The following is an 18928-nucleotide window of genomic DNA, read 5'->3' as shown; positions in this document are numbered from 1 at the left end:
TGTTCCAGATGTCTCCCGGATGGCTCCCAATGGAGGAGGCCCCGGGGAAGACCCAGGACCCAAGACCCTGGCCTGGAAACACCTCTGCGTTCCCCCGGAAGAGCTGGAGGAAGTGTCTAGGGAAAGGGAAGTCTGGGTGTCCCTACTTAGACTGCTGTCCCTGCAACCCATCCCCGGATAAGTGACAGAAAATGGATGGATGGATGGTGTGGACATATAGTGAAATGAGATATTGTGTTTTGCAGGTCCATGGTTCTACATATTGGTTACACATAGATAAACATACAACAGTGCAAAAAAAACAATAGAACTATACAACAGTTAACAATCTATACATATACTATAATTACTATACCTAGTTGAAATACTATAATTACTATTCTTACTATAATTATTATACCCTTATATATAAACAAGTAGAAGCCTAAACCAGGCCAGGGGCTTAGTCTGCATATAAATTATGACATGAAAATTAGCCCCAAAACCAAAAATCATGTTGCATTGCATTAACAGAGCTTGCTGTTTTTTCATTTAGTGCACTTCAACTTGCTTCTTTAGTTTCATTAATTTTCCAGTTTATTTGAAAAACCACAAGATGAATTTTCTATGAACTTAAGAACTGCTTGCAAGAAGTCTTGCATGGTAACTATTTAATATGGTGACTATTTTAGCAGCTTTCTTTCCTAGTATATCTGCTCAACCAATGACTGTTAGATATATGTGATTGTTCAGAGCTGCAACCCATGAGAAGCTGATTCTGATTCAACCGATTCAAATTGGTTGCATGCATTTTTGTATATATATTTTGTCATTAGGGAAGTCATAAAGAAACTGCATGTACATTATTATAATTTATCCATGCATTCCGTCTTAATAAAGAAACAGAATGTATAAATACCTGCTGCTGTCATTAATGTTAATACAACTGCAAAATAAAGACCAATCTATACTTAATTTATGAACCAGTGAACCTAATCTTTACTATGTTGGTTTTATTTGGCTTTGACAACTCAAAACGTACTCTTGGAGCCAAAACTTCTGGTTTTATAGAGGTGCACACTCCTAATTTTGTCAACTATGGCTTTTCCATTTTGGACTTTTTTAATTAACGTGGTGCGATATGCAATTTGTTATTCAAAGATTTTATTTTCCAAATTATAAGTTCTGGAAATTATCGGTATCCCAGTTTTAATACCTTTTTGTTTTATTGTAGGCAATGTTTTAAAAATAACATCCTTTTAAATTTAAGTTGTCCCATCTACTGTCACAGTTCTGGACCAAAATTCATAAAAAAAAAAAAAAAAAATCTTAGTGCTAATAGTCACTCCTAGTGTCAATTCAGAAAGTATCCTCAGTTTAAGCAGTGGAGAAAATGGATGAAACAAGGGAGAAGTAGTGTTTCCATAGCACCAAAAATCACTACATTAAATGACATTAACATTCAGCAAGTTGAAAAATGCTACAGCAGTGATTTGGGTCCATTGCCACTAAAGGAAAAAAAAAAAAAAAAAAAAAAAAAAAAAAAAAAAAAGCACTTTCAGGAAATTTGTCTTGAGAACGATAGCACAAATTTCCTCCATGGACAAACCAATCACACTCAAAGGATTCTTACAAGCTTTTGCTACTGCATTTTATCCTAGTTTACATGTCTTTTTATAATTTTGGGTTATTTCTTCATGCAGATTGTCTTTTTGACTGGTTGAAAATTTTGAAAAGTGCATAACTGAACACTTCAGTTTGTACATTTTTTTTTTTGGTGAGAGTTAGCTACAGGCCAGAGAACCAGTTGTTGAAAACATGCTCCCCACACACCCCCCTTGGTGGAATAGTTCTAAATTAGGAGTAGGTTGTATTGTCTGTTCAGACCTGCATTTACACAAACGAGCAAAACTTTGCCAGAAAAAAAAAACCTGGTTTTATTGACAAGATGTGAAAAGTCACATTTAGTAGATTATCAGTAGACTTCAGTGCATAAGCACATCTTGGTTAAAGCAGGCAGGTAAAGGACACCTTGACAAAGAGAACACTGGATTCTGTCAGATTGCCTTCCGAGGTTGAGGAGACAACTCTGGTGTGGTGGGCTGGGCAAGTGACTTCTCAGTAGGGTGGGAGCTCAATACTTCAGCAGGCTGAGGGCTAGATTCCCCAGTTGAGATACTGCTGGATTCCTTGGCAGGCTGAGGGCTGGACCCCCCAGCTGGGATAGCGCTGGATTCCTTGGCAGGCTGAGGGCTGGACTCCCCAGCTGGGACGCTGCTGGCAGGCTGAGGGCTGGACTCCCCAGCTGAGATGCTGCTGGATTCCTTGGCAGGCTGAGGGCTGGACTCCCCAGCTGAGATGCTGCTGGATTCCTTGGCAGGCTGAGGGCTGGACTCCCCAGCTGGGATAGCACTGGATTCCTTGGCAGGCTGAGGGCTAGACTCCCCAGCTGAGATACTGCTGGATTCCTTGGCAGGCTGAGGGCTGGACTCCCCAGCTGAGATGCTGCTGGATTCCTTGGCAGGCTGAGGGCTGGACTCCCCAGCTGAGATAGCACTGGATTCCTTGGCAGGCTGAGGGCTGGACTCCCCAGCTGAGATACTGCTGGATTCCTTGGCAGGCTGAGGGCTGGACTCCCCAGCTGAGATGCTGCTGGATTCCTTGGCAGGCTGAGGGCTGGACTCCCCAGCTGGGATAGCACTGGATTCCTTGGCAGGCTGGAGGGCTGGACTCCCAGCTGAGATAGCACTGCTGATTCCTTGGCAGGCTGAGGGCTGGACTCCCCAGCTGAGATACTGCTGGATTCCTTGGCAGGCTGAGGGCTGGACTCCCCAGCTGAGATACTGCTGGATTCCTTGGCAGGCTGAGGCTGGACTCCCAGCTGAGATACTGCTGGATTCCTTGGCAGGCTGAGGGCTGGACTCCCAGCTGGGATGCTGCTGGCAGGCTGAGGGCTAGATTCCCCAGCTGAGATACTGCTGGATTCCTTGGCAGGTTGAGGGCTGGACTCCCCAGCTGAGATGCTACTGGATTCCTTGGCAGGCTGAGGGCTGGACTCCCCAGCTGGGATAGCACTGGATTCCTTGGCAGGTGGAGGGCTGGACTCCCCAGCTGTGATAGCACTGGATTCCTTGGCAGGTGGAGGGCTGGACTCCCCAGCTAAGATACTACTGGATTCCTTGGCAGGCTGAGGGCTGGACTCCCCAGCTGAGATACTGCTGGATTCCTTGGCAGGCTGAGGGCTGGACTCCCCAGCTGGGATAGCACTGGATTCCTTGGCAGGTGGAGGGCTGGACTCCCCAGCTGGGATAGCACTGGATTCCTTGGCAGGGGGAGGGCTGGACTCCCCAGCTGGGATGCTGCTGGCAGGCTGAGGGCTAGATTCCCCAGCTGAGATACTGCTGGATTCCTTGGCAGGTTGAGGGCTGGACTCCCCAGCTGAGATCCTGCTGGATTCCTTGGCAGGTTGAGGGCTGGACTCCCCAGCTGGGATGCTGCTGGCAGGCTGAGGGCTAGATTCCCCAGCTGGGATACTGCTGGATTCCTTGGCAGGTGGAGGGCTGGACTCCCCAGCTGAGATACTGCTGGATTCTTTGGCAGGCTGAGGGCTGGACTCCCCAGCTGAGATGCTGCTGGATTCCTTGGCAGGTTGAGGGCTAGACTCCCCAGCTGAGATACTGCTGGCAGGTTGAGGGCTAGATTCCCCAGCTGAGATACTGCTGGATTCCTTGGCAGGCTGAGGGCTGGACTCCCCAGCTGAGATCCTGCTGGATTCCTTGGCAGGCTGACGGCTGGACTCCCCAGCTGAGATACTGGCAGGCTGAGGGCTGGACTCCCCAGCTGAGATGCTGCTGGATTCCTTGGCAGGCTGAGGGCTGGACTCCCCAGCTGAGATGCTGCTGGATCCCTTGGCAGTCTGAGGGCTGGACTCCCCAGCTGAAATACTGGCAGGCTGAGGGCTGGACTCCCCAGCTGGGATAGCACTGGATTCCTTGGCAGGTTGAGGGCTGGACTCCCCAGCTGAGATGCTGCTGGATTCCTTGGCAGGCTGAGGGCTGGACTCCCCAGCTGGGATGCTGCTGGCAGGCTGAGGGCTAGATTCCCCAGCTGAGATACTGCTGGATTCCTTGGCAGGTTGAGGGCTGGACTGCCCAGCTGAGATGCTACTGGATTCCTTGGCAGGCTGAGGGCTGGACTCCCCAGCTGGGATAGCACTGGATTCCTTGGCAGGTGGAGGGCTGGACTCCCCAGCTGGGATAGCACTGGATTCCTTGGCAGGGGGAGGGCTGGACTCCCCAGCTGGGATGCTGCTGGCAGGCTGAGGGCTAGATTCCCCAGCTGAGATACTGCTGGATTCCTTGGCAGGTTGAGGGCTGGACTCCCCAGCTGAGATCCTGCTGGATTCCTTGGCAGGTTGAGGGCTGGACTCCCCAGCTGGGATGCTGCTGGCAGGCTGAGGGCTAGATTCCCCAGCTGGGATACTGCTGGATTCCTTGGCAGGTGGAGGGCTGGACTCCCCAGCTGAGATACTGCTGGATTCTTTGGCAGGCTGAGGGCTGGACTCCCAGCTGAGATGCTGCTGGATTCCTTGGCAGGTTGAGGGCTAGACTCCCCAGCTGAGATACTGCTGGCAGGTTGAGGGCTAGATTCCCCAGCTGAGATACTGCTGGATTCCTTGGCAGGCTGAGGGCTGGACTCCCCAGCTGAGATCCTGCTGGATTCCTTGGCAGGCTGACGGCTGGACTCCCCAGCTGAGATACTGGCAGGCTGAGGGCTGGACTCCCCAGCTGAGATGCTGCTGGATTCCTTGGCAGGCTGAGGGCTGGACTCCCCAGCTGAGATGCTGCTGGATCCTTTGGCAGTCTGAGGGCTGGACTCCCCAGCTGAAATACTGGCAGGCTGAGGGCTGGACTCCCCAGCTGAGATACTGGCAGGCTGAGGGCTGGACTCCTTGATGGGTTGAGGACATAACTTCTCAGCTGGGATACTGCTGGCAGGCTGAGGGCTAGATTCCCCAGCAGGATTACTGCTCGACCCAGTCAGATTAATACCATTAACCTCAGTGGGTTTTGCACTAGTCTTTCCAGCAGACAAGGCTCCAGACTGTACAACTTGGTTGGGGCTGGACTCCTTGGTGGGTTGAGGACATAACTTCTCAGCTGGGATACTGCTGGCAGGCTGAGGGCTAGATTCTCCAGCTGAGATATTACTGGATTCCTTGGCAGGCTGGGGGCTGGACTCCCCAGCTGGGATAGCACTGGATTCCTTGGCAGGCTGGGGGCTAGATTCCCCAGCTGGGATACTGCTGGCAGGGTAAGGGCTAGATTTCCCAGCTGAGATATTACTGGATTCCTTGGCAGGCTGGGGGCTGGACTCCCCAGCTGGGATAGCACTGGATTCCTTGGCAGGCTGGGAGCTGGACTCCCCAGCTGGGATACTGCTGGCAGGGTAAGGGCTAGATTTCCCAGCTGAGATATTACTGGATTCCTTGGCAGGCTGGGGGCTGGACTCCCCAGCTGGGATAGCACTGGATTCCTTGGCAGGCTGGGAGCTGGACTCCCCAGCTGGGATACTGCTGGCAAGCTGAGGGCTGGACTCCCCAGCTGGGACAGCACTGGATTCCTTGGCAGGCTGGGAGCTGGACTCCCCAGCTGGGACAGCACTGGATTCCTTGGCAGGCTGGGAGCTGGACTCCCCAGCTGGGACAGCACTGGATTCCTTGGCAGGCTGGGGGCTGGACTCCCCAGCTGGGATAGCACTGGATTCCTTGGCAGGCTGGGGGCTAGATTCACCAGCTGAGATACTGCTGGCAGGGTGAGGGCTAGATTTCCCAGCTGAGATATTACTGTATTCCTTGGCAGGCTGGGGGATGGACTCCCCAGCTGGGATAGCACTGGATTCATTGGCAGGCTGGGGGCTGGATTTCCCAGCTGAGATATTACTGGATTCCTTGGCAGGTTGGGGTCTGGACTCCCCAGCTGGGATAGCACTGGATTCCTTGGCAGGCTGGGGGCTGGACTCCCCAGCTGGGATAGCACTGGATTCCTTGGCAGGCTGGGGGCTGGACTCCCCTGCTGGGATAGCACTGGATTCCTTGGCAGGCTGGGGGCTGGACTCCCCTGCTGGGATAGCACTGGATTCCTTGGCAGGCTGGGGGCTGGACTCCCCTGCTGGGATAGCACTGGATTCCTTGGCAGGTTGAGGGCTGGATTTCCCAGATATTACTGAGATATTACTGGATTCCTTGGCAGGCTGGGGGCTGGATTCCCCAGATGGGATAGCACTGGATTCCTTGGCAAGCTGAGGGCTGGACTCCCCAGCTGGGATAGCACTGGATTCCTTGGCTGGCTGGGGGCTGGACTCCCTAGCTGGGATAGCACTGGATTCCTTGGCTGGCTGGGGGCTGGACTCCCCAGCTGGGATACTGCTGGCAGGTTGAGGGCTAGATTCTCCAGCTGGGATGGCACTGGATTCCTTGGCAGGCTGGGGGCTAGATTCCCCAGCTGGGATACTGCTGGCAGGGTGAGGGCTAGATTTCCCAGCTGAGATATTAATGGATTCCTTGACAGGCTGGGGGCTGGATTCCCCAGCTGGGATAGCACTAGATTCCTTGGCAAGCTGAGGGCTGGACTCCCCAGCTGGGATAGCACTGGATTCCTTGGCAGGCTGGGGGCTGGACCCAGTGAGGTTCCCATTAACCTCAGTGGGTAAAGTGCCCAACTTCTTGACAGGGAGCAAGCTGGACTCTGTAGGCAAATTCTTCATATTAATTTTAAAATTAAAAAATAAAGTTAATGCAAAGTGTCATAAGCTGAAACTACGAAACCTTTCATGGTAAGTGAAAAAAAAAAATTACCCTTTTGGACAACTAGCCCAGATGCATTTTTCACAGACAGAAGAACAGCCAAGTTACACTTTGCTACCACTGGCGGGTTTTGATTTTGGCTTGCACAAGGACAGGACAAAGGACCATCTAGAAAATCAAAGGCAAAAACAATATGCACCACACTAAAGTCAAAACCAAACAATTTTACAACTACAAAAATGAGAAAATTTTTAACCTCAGACTGAAGTTTGCTTAATTGAATGTGTAATGTGAAATTATACTGTATAGGGTTGACCTGTATGGTTTTGGACCATGTCCTCCCTACTACACAAAGCAAAGTGACCAGTAGCATTCTTAATTTGAATAGCTAAAAGCTAATCATGTTTGCACTTGGTCCCTGATTATATGCATTCAAGTAGTATTAGATTTTAGCTTATCAACTGCCATATTTAAAATGAATAAACTTGGGTTTAACATTAGCCAAACTCAGGGTTTGAACTTTCAGTTTGGAATGAGTCACTCAACATTTATTTATTGTGACCGTTTCACTAAAATACAGGAAGGTCATTATAACCTATTAAATAGCAACCACATATTGTGAACAAACAGACCTAATGCAATCATAACCAAACAAAATTTACAAACCTTTCTTCTCCAAGTGCACTTGCTCACCATTAGTTTGATATAATGGATACCCAATTGGAGAAGCAAATCCTGAAGAGAAAAAAAAAAAAAAAAAAAAAAAGAGAAAAAGAAAGAGAAAAACATTTTATGTTAAAGACTTGAAATTAAGGTGAGAACTACTTCACCATTTAGCACCAATTGATCACACAAGAACACCAAAAATATAAGATTTATAACACCCATCTTGAGTGCAGCGCAAACTAACAATAATCTAACACTGCTGTCTAAAACAAATCGTGGGTCAGGGGTTTTAAAATAATACAGATTCTCATCACCTGGGCTCCTCGTTAAAGTGAAATTAGTACTCACTCAACATTCCCAAGCACACTATTTTCAATTTCAAAATGTTCAGAGATCTCAATTGTATTGATTTGCTTTGATCCAACTGCTTTAATACAATCTGTGTTGTTAAAAGTGATTGATTGATTGATTTTAAGAAGGTAATTTGTTTAAACTTTTATTAATCCAACATGCTCTATACTATTTCTCCTACAGCATGAAGGGTGGTGGAAATGTAGGAGCATTTATCTGCCATAATAACAATGAAGGGATTACATTACAAGTGACAACATTTCAATAGAATAAAACAGGCAATGATCACAACATTAAACTGTATACATATTTGTCTCTTTAATGGGTGAGCTAAACTAATTTTAAAACAATTGTTAAAATGAAAAATCAATCAATCTAGTTTTGGATACTATAAGCACTACAAATACAAGCATCATAATGCATCACTTTCACAGATATCCAGCATTCGATACAATAAAGATTTTTAAATGAGTATTAGGGATTTTTGTAACTCTGTGAATGTTTTCTGTTAACCACATGCTCATACAACAGCTTTTATATAGCAACACTTTATGACCACACAGCATAATAAAGACAAAAACAAACACCACTGTAAACTATTTATTTAAAAACATCTGACATCTTTTTCTTCATCTGTGGTTTTTACTTGCAGTTTGCCTGAAACATTGGCTGTGTTTGAAATGTAATACTTGCTTACTGCTTACTACCTGATTCTGACTCAATTTCCCATTAAGCCTCATACTTGGGACTGATCACACACCTGTACTACATTATCACTTCCACCTGAAGCTAATACATGCACACACATAAAATCACTCTCAGTTACACAGTCTCTGCAATGTCTTGATTTGCTACAACTATCACTACTTTATTTTACCTGCATATACTTGTTTGACTCTGCCTGTTTTGATAACTCTAATAAAGCTGTATATGGATCCAATCAGCCTAGTGCCTCATCACAGAAGACTTTGCCAAAAACTGATCCAGCAGCTCTCATGCATATCACTACTCAACCGTACTACTCAACTGGCATCTCATCAACATCACCTCACGTGGCTGACCTCATTAATTGAGGAGCTTGTACAGGCTTTCAGGGCCTCTGTTTGAGCAGTCTCCCAACAACCAATGCTGCCAGAGCACCACCGCCCACTCAAATCAACGCAGCTTCAGCTCCAGTTGTTAATCCCTGACTCGCGTTCCCAGAAAAGTTTGATGGAACCCCAATTAAATGTAAATTCTTACTTCGGTGCTCACTATTCATCGAGCAACAGCCCTCGCTTTACGAGCAGCGGCAAAAGCTGCATAGCCTTTGTCTGCTCGTTACTAACTGGAAGAGCTTTGACTGGGCAATTGCTGTCTAGAGATCAGACGTGTCAACTTTCCCCATGTCTCGTCAATCCAAGGAGAGCTATCAACTCCCTGTCAATGAGAGTATCCTCCCAGTGGAAAAAAAGCTTCTCGCAGCAGTTCAGTGGGGTCAACTGACAGATTGATGTGCTAAACCAACAGGAAACGTCCTGCGGATCATACGTTTGTCCCTGAGCCTCTCCGACAACAACTTCTTTCACAAATACACAATGCTCTCAGTTACCTCTACCACGCCAATCCTGGGGGGTATTCCAGAAAGCAGGTTATGTGACATACCTGGGTATGTTTAAGGGATAACCTCAACTTTCAGTTCCAAAACCGAGGTAACTTTCTGGGTATGTATGTAACCATAACAACTGACTCTCTGAAGATAACCTGCTCGGGAGCAGGTTATGTTTCAGAGTAACTTCGTTTCAGAAGGTTGGTGAGCATGGCGTGCCCTTTTGAGGAGGATCCTGTGGACGTAGAAGCCCAACTTATACAAGGTTTTTTTCGTCGGGAGAGGGTTATAAGACCACGTATTGACGTGTTTGCATACCCCAATGAATATTTAAAAGAGTGTTATCGTATTTTTTAAAAGATTCCTTAGTTTATTTAACACGTCTTTTAAAACCGCATACCGCAAATGTGACAAACCGCGGTTCTGAGCTTAGCATAGAAAACATTCTGTGCATAGCACTTCGGTTTTTTGCGTCTGGCCATTTTTTGTACAGTGTGGGCGATTCGGAGCATGTGGGAAAGGCAACTGTGTGTCGAGCCGTTCGTTCAGTATGTCTGGCACTTAAACAGTTCTTACCCACGTTTGTACAGTTCCCTGACCATAAACCTCTGTTTATTATTAAAGACGAAGTCCACAGAGTGGCAGGTTTGTCCTTTGTAGTAAAATCTATGACGCATATTTAATCATATTATTGATATCTATACATGTATTCATTATGCGCACACACACACACACTTCATACTTCCATAACTTTCTGTTTCAGGGTTTCCAAATGTAATTGGGTTCATTGATGGCACTCACATTCCTATCAAAGCTCCATCAATAAATGAGGGAGACTATGTTAATAGGAAATCTGTTCATAGTATCAATGTGCAGGTAACAACTTAACTTTTTTCCCTTCTTAAAATCATTAAAGTCATTACTTTTTCCACTACATAGGTAATATGTGAGGCTACCCAAATAATTACCAATGTCGAGGCAAAGTGGCCAGGATCTGTGCATGATGCCAGACATTTCAGCAGGGTATGTTTTACTTTATACAAACTTTTTCCTTTTTACTATATTTGTGTTGTACACTTCAATCATTACAGGACAGTACAACGGTTACTTGCTGGGGGACAGAGGATACCCTTGTCTGCTCTATTTAATGACACCCTACCCTGAACCTGAGCCTGGACCACAGACACGCTTTAACCTGGGTGTGGTCTCTTCATCGTCATCTTCATCCTACAGGAAAATATTCAAGTATACATTATCTGACAAAAAAACTAAACCTAAAAGCAACTAAAGGTACCTGACAACAAATCACTTACAACTGTGACAGACTGTGTTCTTTCTGGAGGGTCCAATAATACAATCACCATCAGTATCTATAAGAATAAACCCATAAAATTCTCAATATTATCAAAGGAAATAATACATGAAAAGAGTAACATGTCAGTCTAAGATCACAGTAGCCTATACATCATATGCAGTTAAATAAAATAAGCCTACATAAAACATTTATCTTGTTAAAAAAAGCCTTTAAGTGACAGAGATAGCCATTTATTAGGCCAAAAAATTAAAACAAATCAGAGGTAAACTCACATTTCATCACTTGTGGTGCATGCTGTGTGTGATGAACTGCCCCTGGATGCTCTTTATTAAGAGACAGAGCCAGCTCCTCAGACGGGCTTCAGTCTTCTTTCTATTAGCTACATGACTGAATGAATACACTAAATCCTGTTATAATAATAGTTCAGTAACTGTGTGATCAAATATTACCTTTTTGCAGAATGTTTTTGTGTTTCATTTTGACTTTGTGTTTCAATCTTTCCTTTGAAAACCATGTTTCTAGCATCTGTAAAACTGTGTTTATCCATCTTAAAAATATATCTAAATTACGACCTATGCTTTCAACCTCTAATGCAGAAATATTAATTCATGCGTTTATGACCTCGAGGTTAGATTATTGTAATGCTTTATTGGGTGGTTGTTCTGCACGCTTAATAAACAAACTTCATCTACTAGTAAAAGTCATCTACACTATCTGACACAGCTGTGTTTAAAACTGAACAGGAAGTTAAGTGCTGGGCGTCCGGTCAGAGGAGAACTGGTCTCAACTGAGTCTGGTTTCTCCCCAGGTTTTTTCTCTCTATTCTGTATGGATGGGGTTTTGGTCGCCTCGAGCTTGCTTTGTTGGGGAAACTTAATTTGTAGTGATTATTGTCGATTTGATTAGAGACCGTCTCTGCATTTAAAAAAAAAAAAAATAAAAATGGTTCAGTCTTGTCATTATACATCACTGTCACTCTATTCTACTATTAAATACTGTTCAGGGCTTTGACACAATCTGAAAAAAATATATCTTTGAAGCAATCAGTAAACTACTGTATACAGAGCTATACATATAAAGGTGACATCATTTGACTTGATTGGAAACCTGCCCTAAAGATTAAAGTTTATTGATTTTAGATACACATTTCAGCCAATGTCCACATACTATTCAAAGTATACACACAACATACTGCAGTAGTAGTAGTAGTAGTATAGCAGCTTCTGTGCTGATTTCAGTGGACTGGAGGAGGTATATTTAGCAGTTTCTGGCAAATATAGTAGGTCATCCAGGTTTTCCATGCGTACAGAACATTTGCATACTCTACACAGCATACATACTGGATACTGCAGAAATAGCATACGCGGTAATAAAGCCACGATAGGCTGAACATGAGCAAATGAGAAAGTAACCACCACCAGCAGCTTGTTATACCAACATAAAACGTGTAGTATTGAGAAAATCAATACAAGTATCAGCAAGTACAGGGATTATAAACCACCGCAACGTGTTAGGAAGGCCATCGGTTTCAGGACAGCGATGCTAAGACAGCATAAATACAGACACGCAATAAACAATCTTGAACAAAAATAGTCACGATCACCTGATAACCAAAATAGTTACGTGAAGGCCACAAACACTTACTGTTCTATTAGCAGCAAGCACAGGGAAAGTGACTTCATTAACACAACTTTCACAGAAGGTTTCATTCATGAAGAGTCATTTCTCTTTAGAAAGTCTGCAGATGGATCTTATGGTTCTCTCTACTTCCGAAACGGTCTTAAATGGTATTTTGAAGCTGTAGAGTCTCACTTGGACTTGGTCTATCTGTGTTTTACGCAGCGTGCGTCAAGAACGAACCCCCTTTCAGAGGAAGCGGCTGCTAGTTGGATAAACCTAAAACACTGGAAGTCAGCTCCATGAGGTCTTAACTCTGCTACCAGTTCATCCTTACCTTGGAAATGAACATCACATTTATTTATAGTTGGATTTGATCCATAATGGGTCCCGACAACGATCAATTTCACTTCTATAAAACAATTACTAAACCTTTCAGCAAAATATATTTGACAATTGGGGTTTTTTTAATCGTGTTGTGCATGAATTTGTTTTTGTCAAACTGAGTTGATGTTATAATCAGATGTCAAATGTTATTTTATAAATCCAAAGTATTTTTCTCTATCTTCTCTTGTTGTTTTACTGATTACTCAAGCTGGAAGAGCTCTCTCAAGATAAAAAGCTTGTGATTCTTACTGCGTAATTCTGAGTTTATATAACAGTCTGAATAGTGAGACGCAAATGTGTTTCTCTCGCAGTTATGAAATCCCAAAATAATAAAATCCTCATATAAATACAAGGTATGAGAACTTCCCAAATTGTGATATTACGTCTGTGGTTTTTCCAATTATCTCAATAAAGATGGCTGACAAGTCTCTTTTTATTGTATATTATCACCAAATGCTGTACTCCGTCTTTGCTTTCAGTTTCTATATTTCTTTTTGAGAACCAAAACCTGTGCTAGTTAAAATGCATTAGAGAATGTGGAGATAACGCAGCATAGCGAAAGCATCAAGACATCTTCAAGTCCAGGAAGACACAACCCGTGGAGTCAAAACAACGAAGCTCACGCAGGTCTTACAAAAGAAAAAGCCGCCTCTGGCTGCTCGGGACGGTTCTCAGGACGGTCAGGAGGAGGCGCTGTCCACGACACAGAAAACACGCATTCCTCAGAAACATTCCTCAACACGTCAAAACAGGTCAACAGATCACTTCTGCATACGCTTGACTTTTTGTGACGGCTATTTATCAGCGTAGAGAGAGCCCTTCCTGCGCTCGCTCGGCCCCTGCTCGCTTCAGACAACTAGCAGAAGCCTTCGTCAAATAAAACTACCTCAAAATTAAGAACTAGCGGCACTTCTAGAAGACGTGTGAAGTGCATTGAGTCTATCAGTCTCTCGCTGGCACTTTTTCATTATCTCCCCCACATTCTCTCACTTCCTAGTTTACCTAAAAAGGGCATATTATATACTGAGGGAAGTCTCTGTGTGTGTGTGTGTGTGTGTGTGTGTGTGGTGTGTGTGTCTAACCAAACTAAGAGATCAGAGGAAGCCGAGAGGTTACATGAGAGAAAGAGGTCGTGAGGATGAGTGGAAATAAGAAAGAAACCGAGAGGAGGGTGTTGAAGATCAAATGAGAATCCTCACATGCACAACAGACAGTTTCTCCACTTCCTGTCAGAGACAGGAAGTCACTGAGTCAGTGTGTGTGTGTGCGTCTTCCTTTTTTAGTGGTGTTTGCTAACAGTCAAGCACCTCTATTATTGCTCATGGTGTGACGAGTGCTGGACCGTTTCACGCGACGTGTTTCTCAATGCATTTCAACTGTACTGGTGTGTGGATGACCCCGCTGCCGAGAGGAACCTCCACGTCTTCAGAGAACAGTGCACCGCTTTAATTAAACCAACAGCTTGGACTTTTTTCAGTAAAAACATTCAGATAAAAAAAATTATAAATCAAGAAACGTTCACTCGAGTAGAACAACGGCATGAAATATTACGTTTTTAGCAAAATGCATCAAAACTAAGTGCTTTACATTTAAAACAAGACTTTTAAGCACAAAAAACAATTAGAGACTCAACGTGACGCTAATGAAGTAAAAAGACTTAATGTCTGAAGTCATTGTCTTAATCGAGAAAATGTCTTTAAGAATCGTACCGGAAATCTTTATCTGCGGTGTATTACGCTCTGATTGGCTGATTCTTCACGTCACGCACATGCTCCTCACAAACGTAAAAGTGCTTCTAACAGCGTTTGATCTGTTAACCTTTCAAACCTGAGTGCAGACTCAATGAATCTGGCGTTTCGGCTGCTTTTTTTCACTCGGCTGGGCTCACGATCTTTGCAGAATAGCTATTTTCTTCCCCGTTTGACTGGCAAATGAGTTTCCTCTTAACACAAGGCTTCTCGGCCGTGCACACGCACTCCACCCAGAAACCAGGCCGACATCGACGCGCCGCGTTCTGCGGACCTTCTCTAGAACCTGTAAAGGAGAAATGAAGAGGGCTGTGAGGCACGGAAGGGCATAAACCAATCAGACTTGTGTTTTAAACAGGGTTGAAGGAGGTCTAGACGCCACAGAAGAACAACGGTTCCATAAAGAATCTTTCTGTTTCGCTTCTTTGTGGCGCGAGAAGGTTCTTCAGATTAGAGTAAGATAAGAAAGAGACGGTTCTTTGTGGAACCAAAAAGAGTGTGCTGTTGTTTGTTTCCTCAAGCACTTATAGACTAGTCTACAAGAAAAAAGACATTCAATCATTGCATCTAAAGTCTACAGAACGGTTCGCCAGCGCTCAAAGAATATTTAGTACTAGAGTAGCGCTCTAGCTTAAATCAATAGCCTGAGTCTGGATATCCTCGGACAGCGTCACACACCCAGAGAGAAGAATCCAGTGTGTATTTGCGTGCCTCGCAGGCATACATTCTCGTTTCACTACATTATCCAGCGTGTGTTCGCATGCCACGATGAACGTCTCTCGTTCTGATCGAACCAGTGAGAACTTGAGCGGGAATTCCAGAGCTTCTCAACTCTCCTTCGCTTGCAACCGTTTCTGTCCCCGGCCCACAATAAAGAAAAGAAAACAAAACCCATTACTTGCATCTAAACATTTTAGTTTTGAGAGTTATTTCGGTTATTCGGGTTTGGAATGTAAAAGGCGTTCCTCGCTATTTTTACGACATTCATCTAGTAATATTTAATAGAACGCTTGTTTAAAGCTGCACGGTCTGTACTAAGGCTCTCAAAAATAATATTTGTGACCCTGAAGGTCTTTAACCATCAGTTTTCGGGAAATTAGATTTATACATCAAATGAAAGCTGAATGAAACATAGATGTGCAACTATTAGAAAGTCTGGAAAAATCTCCTTCAGAGTCGTTCTTAGCAACGCATACCACGGATCTAAAATCAACTTTTGATATATTTACGGTAGAACTACAAAATATCTTAATATTCTAATGTAAAATCTACAATTTCAGCTATTGCTACAGATATACCTGTGCTGCTTAAGACTTTAGCACATAGTTTATTTACAGTATTTTTTAAACGTAACCGCTCGTTCCGATGAAATGTAACGTTCTGATGTTTGGAAAATGATAAAAATGGAACGTTCGTGTGACATTCAAGTAATTTTTTAATTTTGGAAACCAATCGTGAGGGTTCTTCGGGAGGGTGAACGTTTGGCTCTTAACGTTTTCATGAGCGAAACCTATTCAAAACAGCCGCGCTGCTTCACGCTCGCGGAAACGCAAAAATGCCATTTTAGTTTTCGCCGGTTTCCTTCAATCCGAACGTTTGACCCGCTCTCCGTTGCTCTCCTCCGCTGGTCACGTCTCATGTGGCCTGCCCCGATTGGCCCGTGACGCTCAGGTACAGTAGAGAAACGAGGTTCTGTTGATCTCCTTCAGGCCCCCGTGGCTCTTCCTGTCGCATCACGCAGCTTGCAGATTCACAAACAGGATGCTGCGGTCGCGTTCTGCTGCATGCAGTCACCTCCGTTCTCTGGAGCGCTCTGCGAAAGGCCGACCTGCAGGCCGACTCGCGACAAACTCCAGACCAGCTCAGATTTACCTCGAAAGATCTAGAACCGATTAGGAAGCGGAGCGGCTCCGGCACACAGACAGGGGCCTGTCTGACGAGTCCGCCGCTTTAAAGCTCACCCGTCAATATTTGCTCAGCTTCCCGCCGCCTGCGTCTGAAACACAAAACGAGAACTCGTTACGCCGTGCAAAAGAACAACCGCCTGAATCAAGAGCGAAGCCGGTTCAGCATGTGGAAGTGTGAATGAGATTCGAGAGCTGATGTTTCAGTCTGTTCCTCATTCAAATCTATCATATGACTTGTTTTTGCACTCGTCTTTTATTTCCAAACCTCTCCTTCAGTGTTTTTTTTTTACAACACGTGGCCTTGAAATGAACTTTGCATAAGTGCGTCTTAAAATAAACCCAAGATCCAGCGCTGAGATGCGTGCGCACGCAACGAGAAACGCATTTAAAGTTGCGAACAAACATTTGGGGTTCTGGTTTCTGGACATGGGTCTAACTCTCCCTGAGAACATTTGGAAGCCACACGATATTTTAAAAGCATAAAATGCTAACGGAGGACGAGAACTTCCCCGTAATACTTTAATGAAGAACAATGGGAAGCGTTCCTGTGATGCAACTTTTATAAAGTTTACAAAACCGAGCATGGAGTGAACGATTTTACATTTTAGTTGGACGCTCATCTAACCTCAGACCATTTATCAAATGAAAAGCTGTGTTTGCATGTTTGTTTCTCCTGGATGCTACTGCTCTGTTTGAGTGTGTTGAGATCAGGACACCTCCGTAACCTACACCACTTCTGAAACCTTAAAAAAAAAAAAAACTATTATCACTCGAGACTCCGGAGTCAGTCGTTAGTAAGCTTTTCCCCTCTCGAGTCTCGCGCGGTGCGGAAGTGGACGGCGGGGCAGGGCTCGCGCTCCGCTGCATATAAACGCACGCGGACTTCCTCAAACTCACTTTGCATCGGAGCAGAGACGCACTCAGGTAACTTTCTGCCTTTCTCCTCTCGCTTTCCTCGAGCCTTCCGCTGCTGCTGATGGTGATGGTGATGATGAAGGTGAGGTGTTTTCCCGCTCCTCAGATCTAAAGCAGCAGTCATGAGCTGGAACAGCTACATCGACAGCCTGACCAAGAGCGAGTGGGTGGACGATGCGGTCATCCTCGGGTGCACACAGGGTCAGGAGTCCGTCTGGGCAGCGGCGCCGGGCGGATGGCTCAGCCAGGTCACGGTACGACCTCCACACGCTTCTCTTTATTTCTTGTTTTGTTTTAAACGCCAGTCATTTATTGGCGCGTGAAGAAACCCAAATCGCTCGCGTCTTCCTCCTCCTCCTCCTCTTCGTGAACCGGGATGCGCTCGCGTCTCCGCCCGTTATAGCGGATTTAACGGGAGGACTTTCTCGAGGCGTCCCGTTCCGTTTCCCGCGGGCTTCGCGTTTTAGGGGGAAACGACCGGCGGCGGCGCGGGCTTCGCTCTAGCTCTCCTTATTTGGTCACGCGCGCATTCAAAGGCGGAAGCGAGCATCTCGACGGGGAGCGCGCGCCCGACATGGGCGGAAACGGAGGCGCGCGCTCGCTCCGACCGTTTAGTTCTATTATAATTTCATTTATCGCTCCGGCTTTTGGTGAGAAAGCGGCCGGCGCGTCCGTTCCTAATATGAAGTAAAAGTTTAGTTTTTCAGCGCCGTGCTTCCCGTCTCGGGTTCCTCTCACGAACTTTCATCCTGATTAAAGAGATAAGTGGAAAAATAAACCCGCGAAATAACAGGAAGCGTACTGGAAGCTTGTTACGGCCTTGCAGACATGTTGCTAAATTCAAAATACTGGTAAAACACCTGTAAAAAAATGAATACACTGTACTGCGCCCTGTTTTTACAGAAGTGTGTGTGTGTGTGTGTGTGTGTGTGTGTGTGTGTGTGTGTGCACGCTTCCCTGTTCGTGTCGCAACATGCAGCTCAAACTTTTAAAGAATTCAGAGTCGTCTGCCTCTCTCTAGTTCACCTGACAGGAAGCGTTCTTTAAACGTTGCAGCAACGTTTTCTCAAAGTTATGAAGGAGATTTCTCCCGGCAGCGTCCTCTAAAAAGTCATCTGGCCTCAAATATCAGTGTTCTCGCTGTTTACCTGTTCTTCGTGGCATGCGTCTTCCTGAACCGTTTTTTTATTTAAATGCTACTAGTCGCCGTGGAGCGCTCGAGGGTTCTCGTAATGTTAAGGAAACGTTGCGTTTGTGACGTGATGGCAGCTGTGCGTCTGCTAAAAAAAAAAAAAAAAATGAAAAGCTCTGATCGACGAGGCTTCGTTTGGGAAGCGGAGCGAGGCGTACAGCTGCAGAAACATGACGAAACACGAGGAGAACCTCAACCTGAGGCCTGTCTCAGCACGACTTCACCCTCTCTCTCTCTCTCTCTCTCTCTCTCTCTCTCTCTCTCTCTCTCTCTCTCTCTCTCTCTCTCTCTCTCTCTCTCTCTCTCTCTCTCTCTCTCTCTCTCTCTCTCTCTCTCTCTCTCTCTCTCTCTCTCTCTCTCTCTCTCTCTCTCTCTCTCTCTCTCTCTCTCTCTCTCTCTCTCTCTCTCTCTCTCTCTCTCTCTCTCTCTCTCTCTCTCTCTCTCTCTCTCTCTCCGTC

The 18928-nt window shown here is 45.4% G+C and overlaps 3 protein-coding genes and 1 long non-coding RNA gene across 5 annotated transcripts in view; 1 reads left to right on the top strand and 3 right to left on the bottom strand.

The window, feature by feature from the left end:
* Positions 1-1891: 1891 nt before the first annotated feature.
* On the bottom strand, positions 1892-2756 carry LOC122334600 (ice nucleation protein-like; the record flags this gene model as incomplete). Its single annotated transcript, XM_043232612.1, has 1 exon — positions 1892-2756. A coding segment is annotated over one exon (720 nt), but the record flags the coding sequence as incomplete, so codon positions are not given.
* Positions 2757-3001: 245 nt separating this feature from the next.
* On the bottom strand, positions 3002-7734 carry LOC122334599 (serine/arginine repetitive matrix protein 2-like). Its single transcript, XM_043232611.1, has 4 exons — positions 7615-7734; positions 7451-7519; positions 6836-6952; positions 3002-6725 (listed from the first exon to the last, which is right to left on the bottom strand). Exons 1-4 carry the CDS (start codon positions 7670-7672, stop codon positions 3139-3141), a joined length of 3831 nt encoding a protein of 1276 aa, XP_043088546.1. The 5' UTR covers positions 7673-7734; the 3' UTR covers positions 3002-3138.
* Positions 7735-14132: 6398 nt separating this feature from the next.
* On the bottom strand, positions 14133-17399 carry LOC122334607. Of its 2 annotated transcripts, XR_006248792.1 has the most exons (3): positions 17261-17399; positions 15135-16452; positions 14133-14742 (listed from the first exon to the last, which is right to left on the bottom strand). It is a non-coding gene; the product is annotated as an uncharacterized LOC122334607 (long non-coding RNA). The 2 variants fall into 2 exon arrangements; XR_006248791.1 differs by having other exon boundaries at positions 14133-16452.
* The window catches only part of pfn1 (profilin 1), a 3488-nt gene continuing 1689 nt past the window's right edge, over positions 17130-18928 (top strand). The window contains exons 1-2 of the mRNA XM_043232617.1: positions 17130-17287; positions 17385-17532. Of these exons, the coding sequence (XP_043088552.1) occupies positions 17401-17532 (132 nt within the window). The 5' untranslated portion in view covers positions 17130-17287; positions 17385-17400. The remainder of the gene's footprint in view (positions 17288-17384; positions 17533-18928) is intronic.

Source organism: Puntigrus tetrazona, unplaced genomic scaffold, assembly GCF_018831695.1.
Source record: "Puntigrus tetrazona isolate hp1 unplaced genomic scaffold, ASM1883169v1 S000000586, whole genome shotgun sequence".
NCBI classification, from domain to species: domain Eukaryota; kingdom Metazoa; phylum Chordata; class Actinopteri; order Cypriniformes; family Cyprinidae; genus Puntigrus; species Puntigrus tetrazona.
The sequence above is the reverse complement of the archived record's forward strand: the minus strand, read 5'-3'. Positions and strand labels throughout refer to the sequence as shown.

What these genes read in the sequence shown, in the direction of transcription:
- LOC122334599 (XM_043232611.1), bottom strand. Translation starts at nt 7,672, where the DNA reads ATGGGTGTTATAAATCTTATATTTTTGGTGTTCTTGTGTGATCAATTG. An exon ending in TGATCAATTGGTGCTAAATG is followed by an intron (nt 7,520 to 7,614) that starts GTGAAGTAGTTC and finishes TTTTCTCTTCAG; the next exon opens with GATTTGCTTCTCCAATTGGG. An exon ending in AGTGCACTTGGAGAAGAAAG is followed by an intron (nt 6,953 to 7,450) that starts GTTTGTAAATTT and finishes TTGATTTTCTAG; the next exon opens with ATGGTCCTTTGTCCTGTCCT.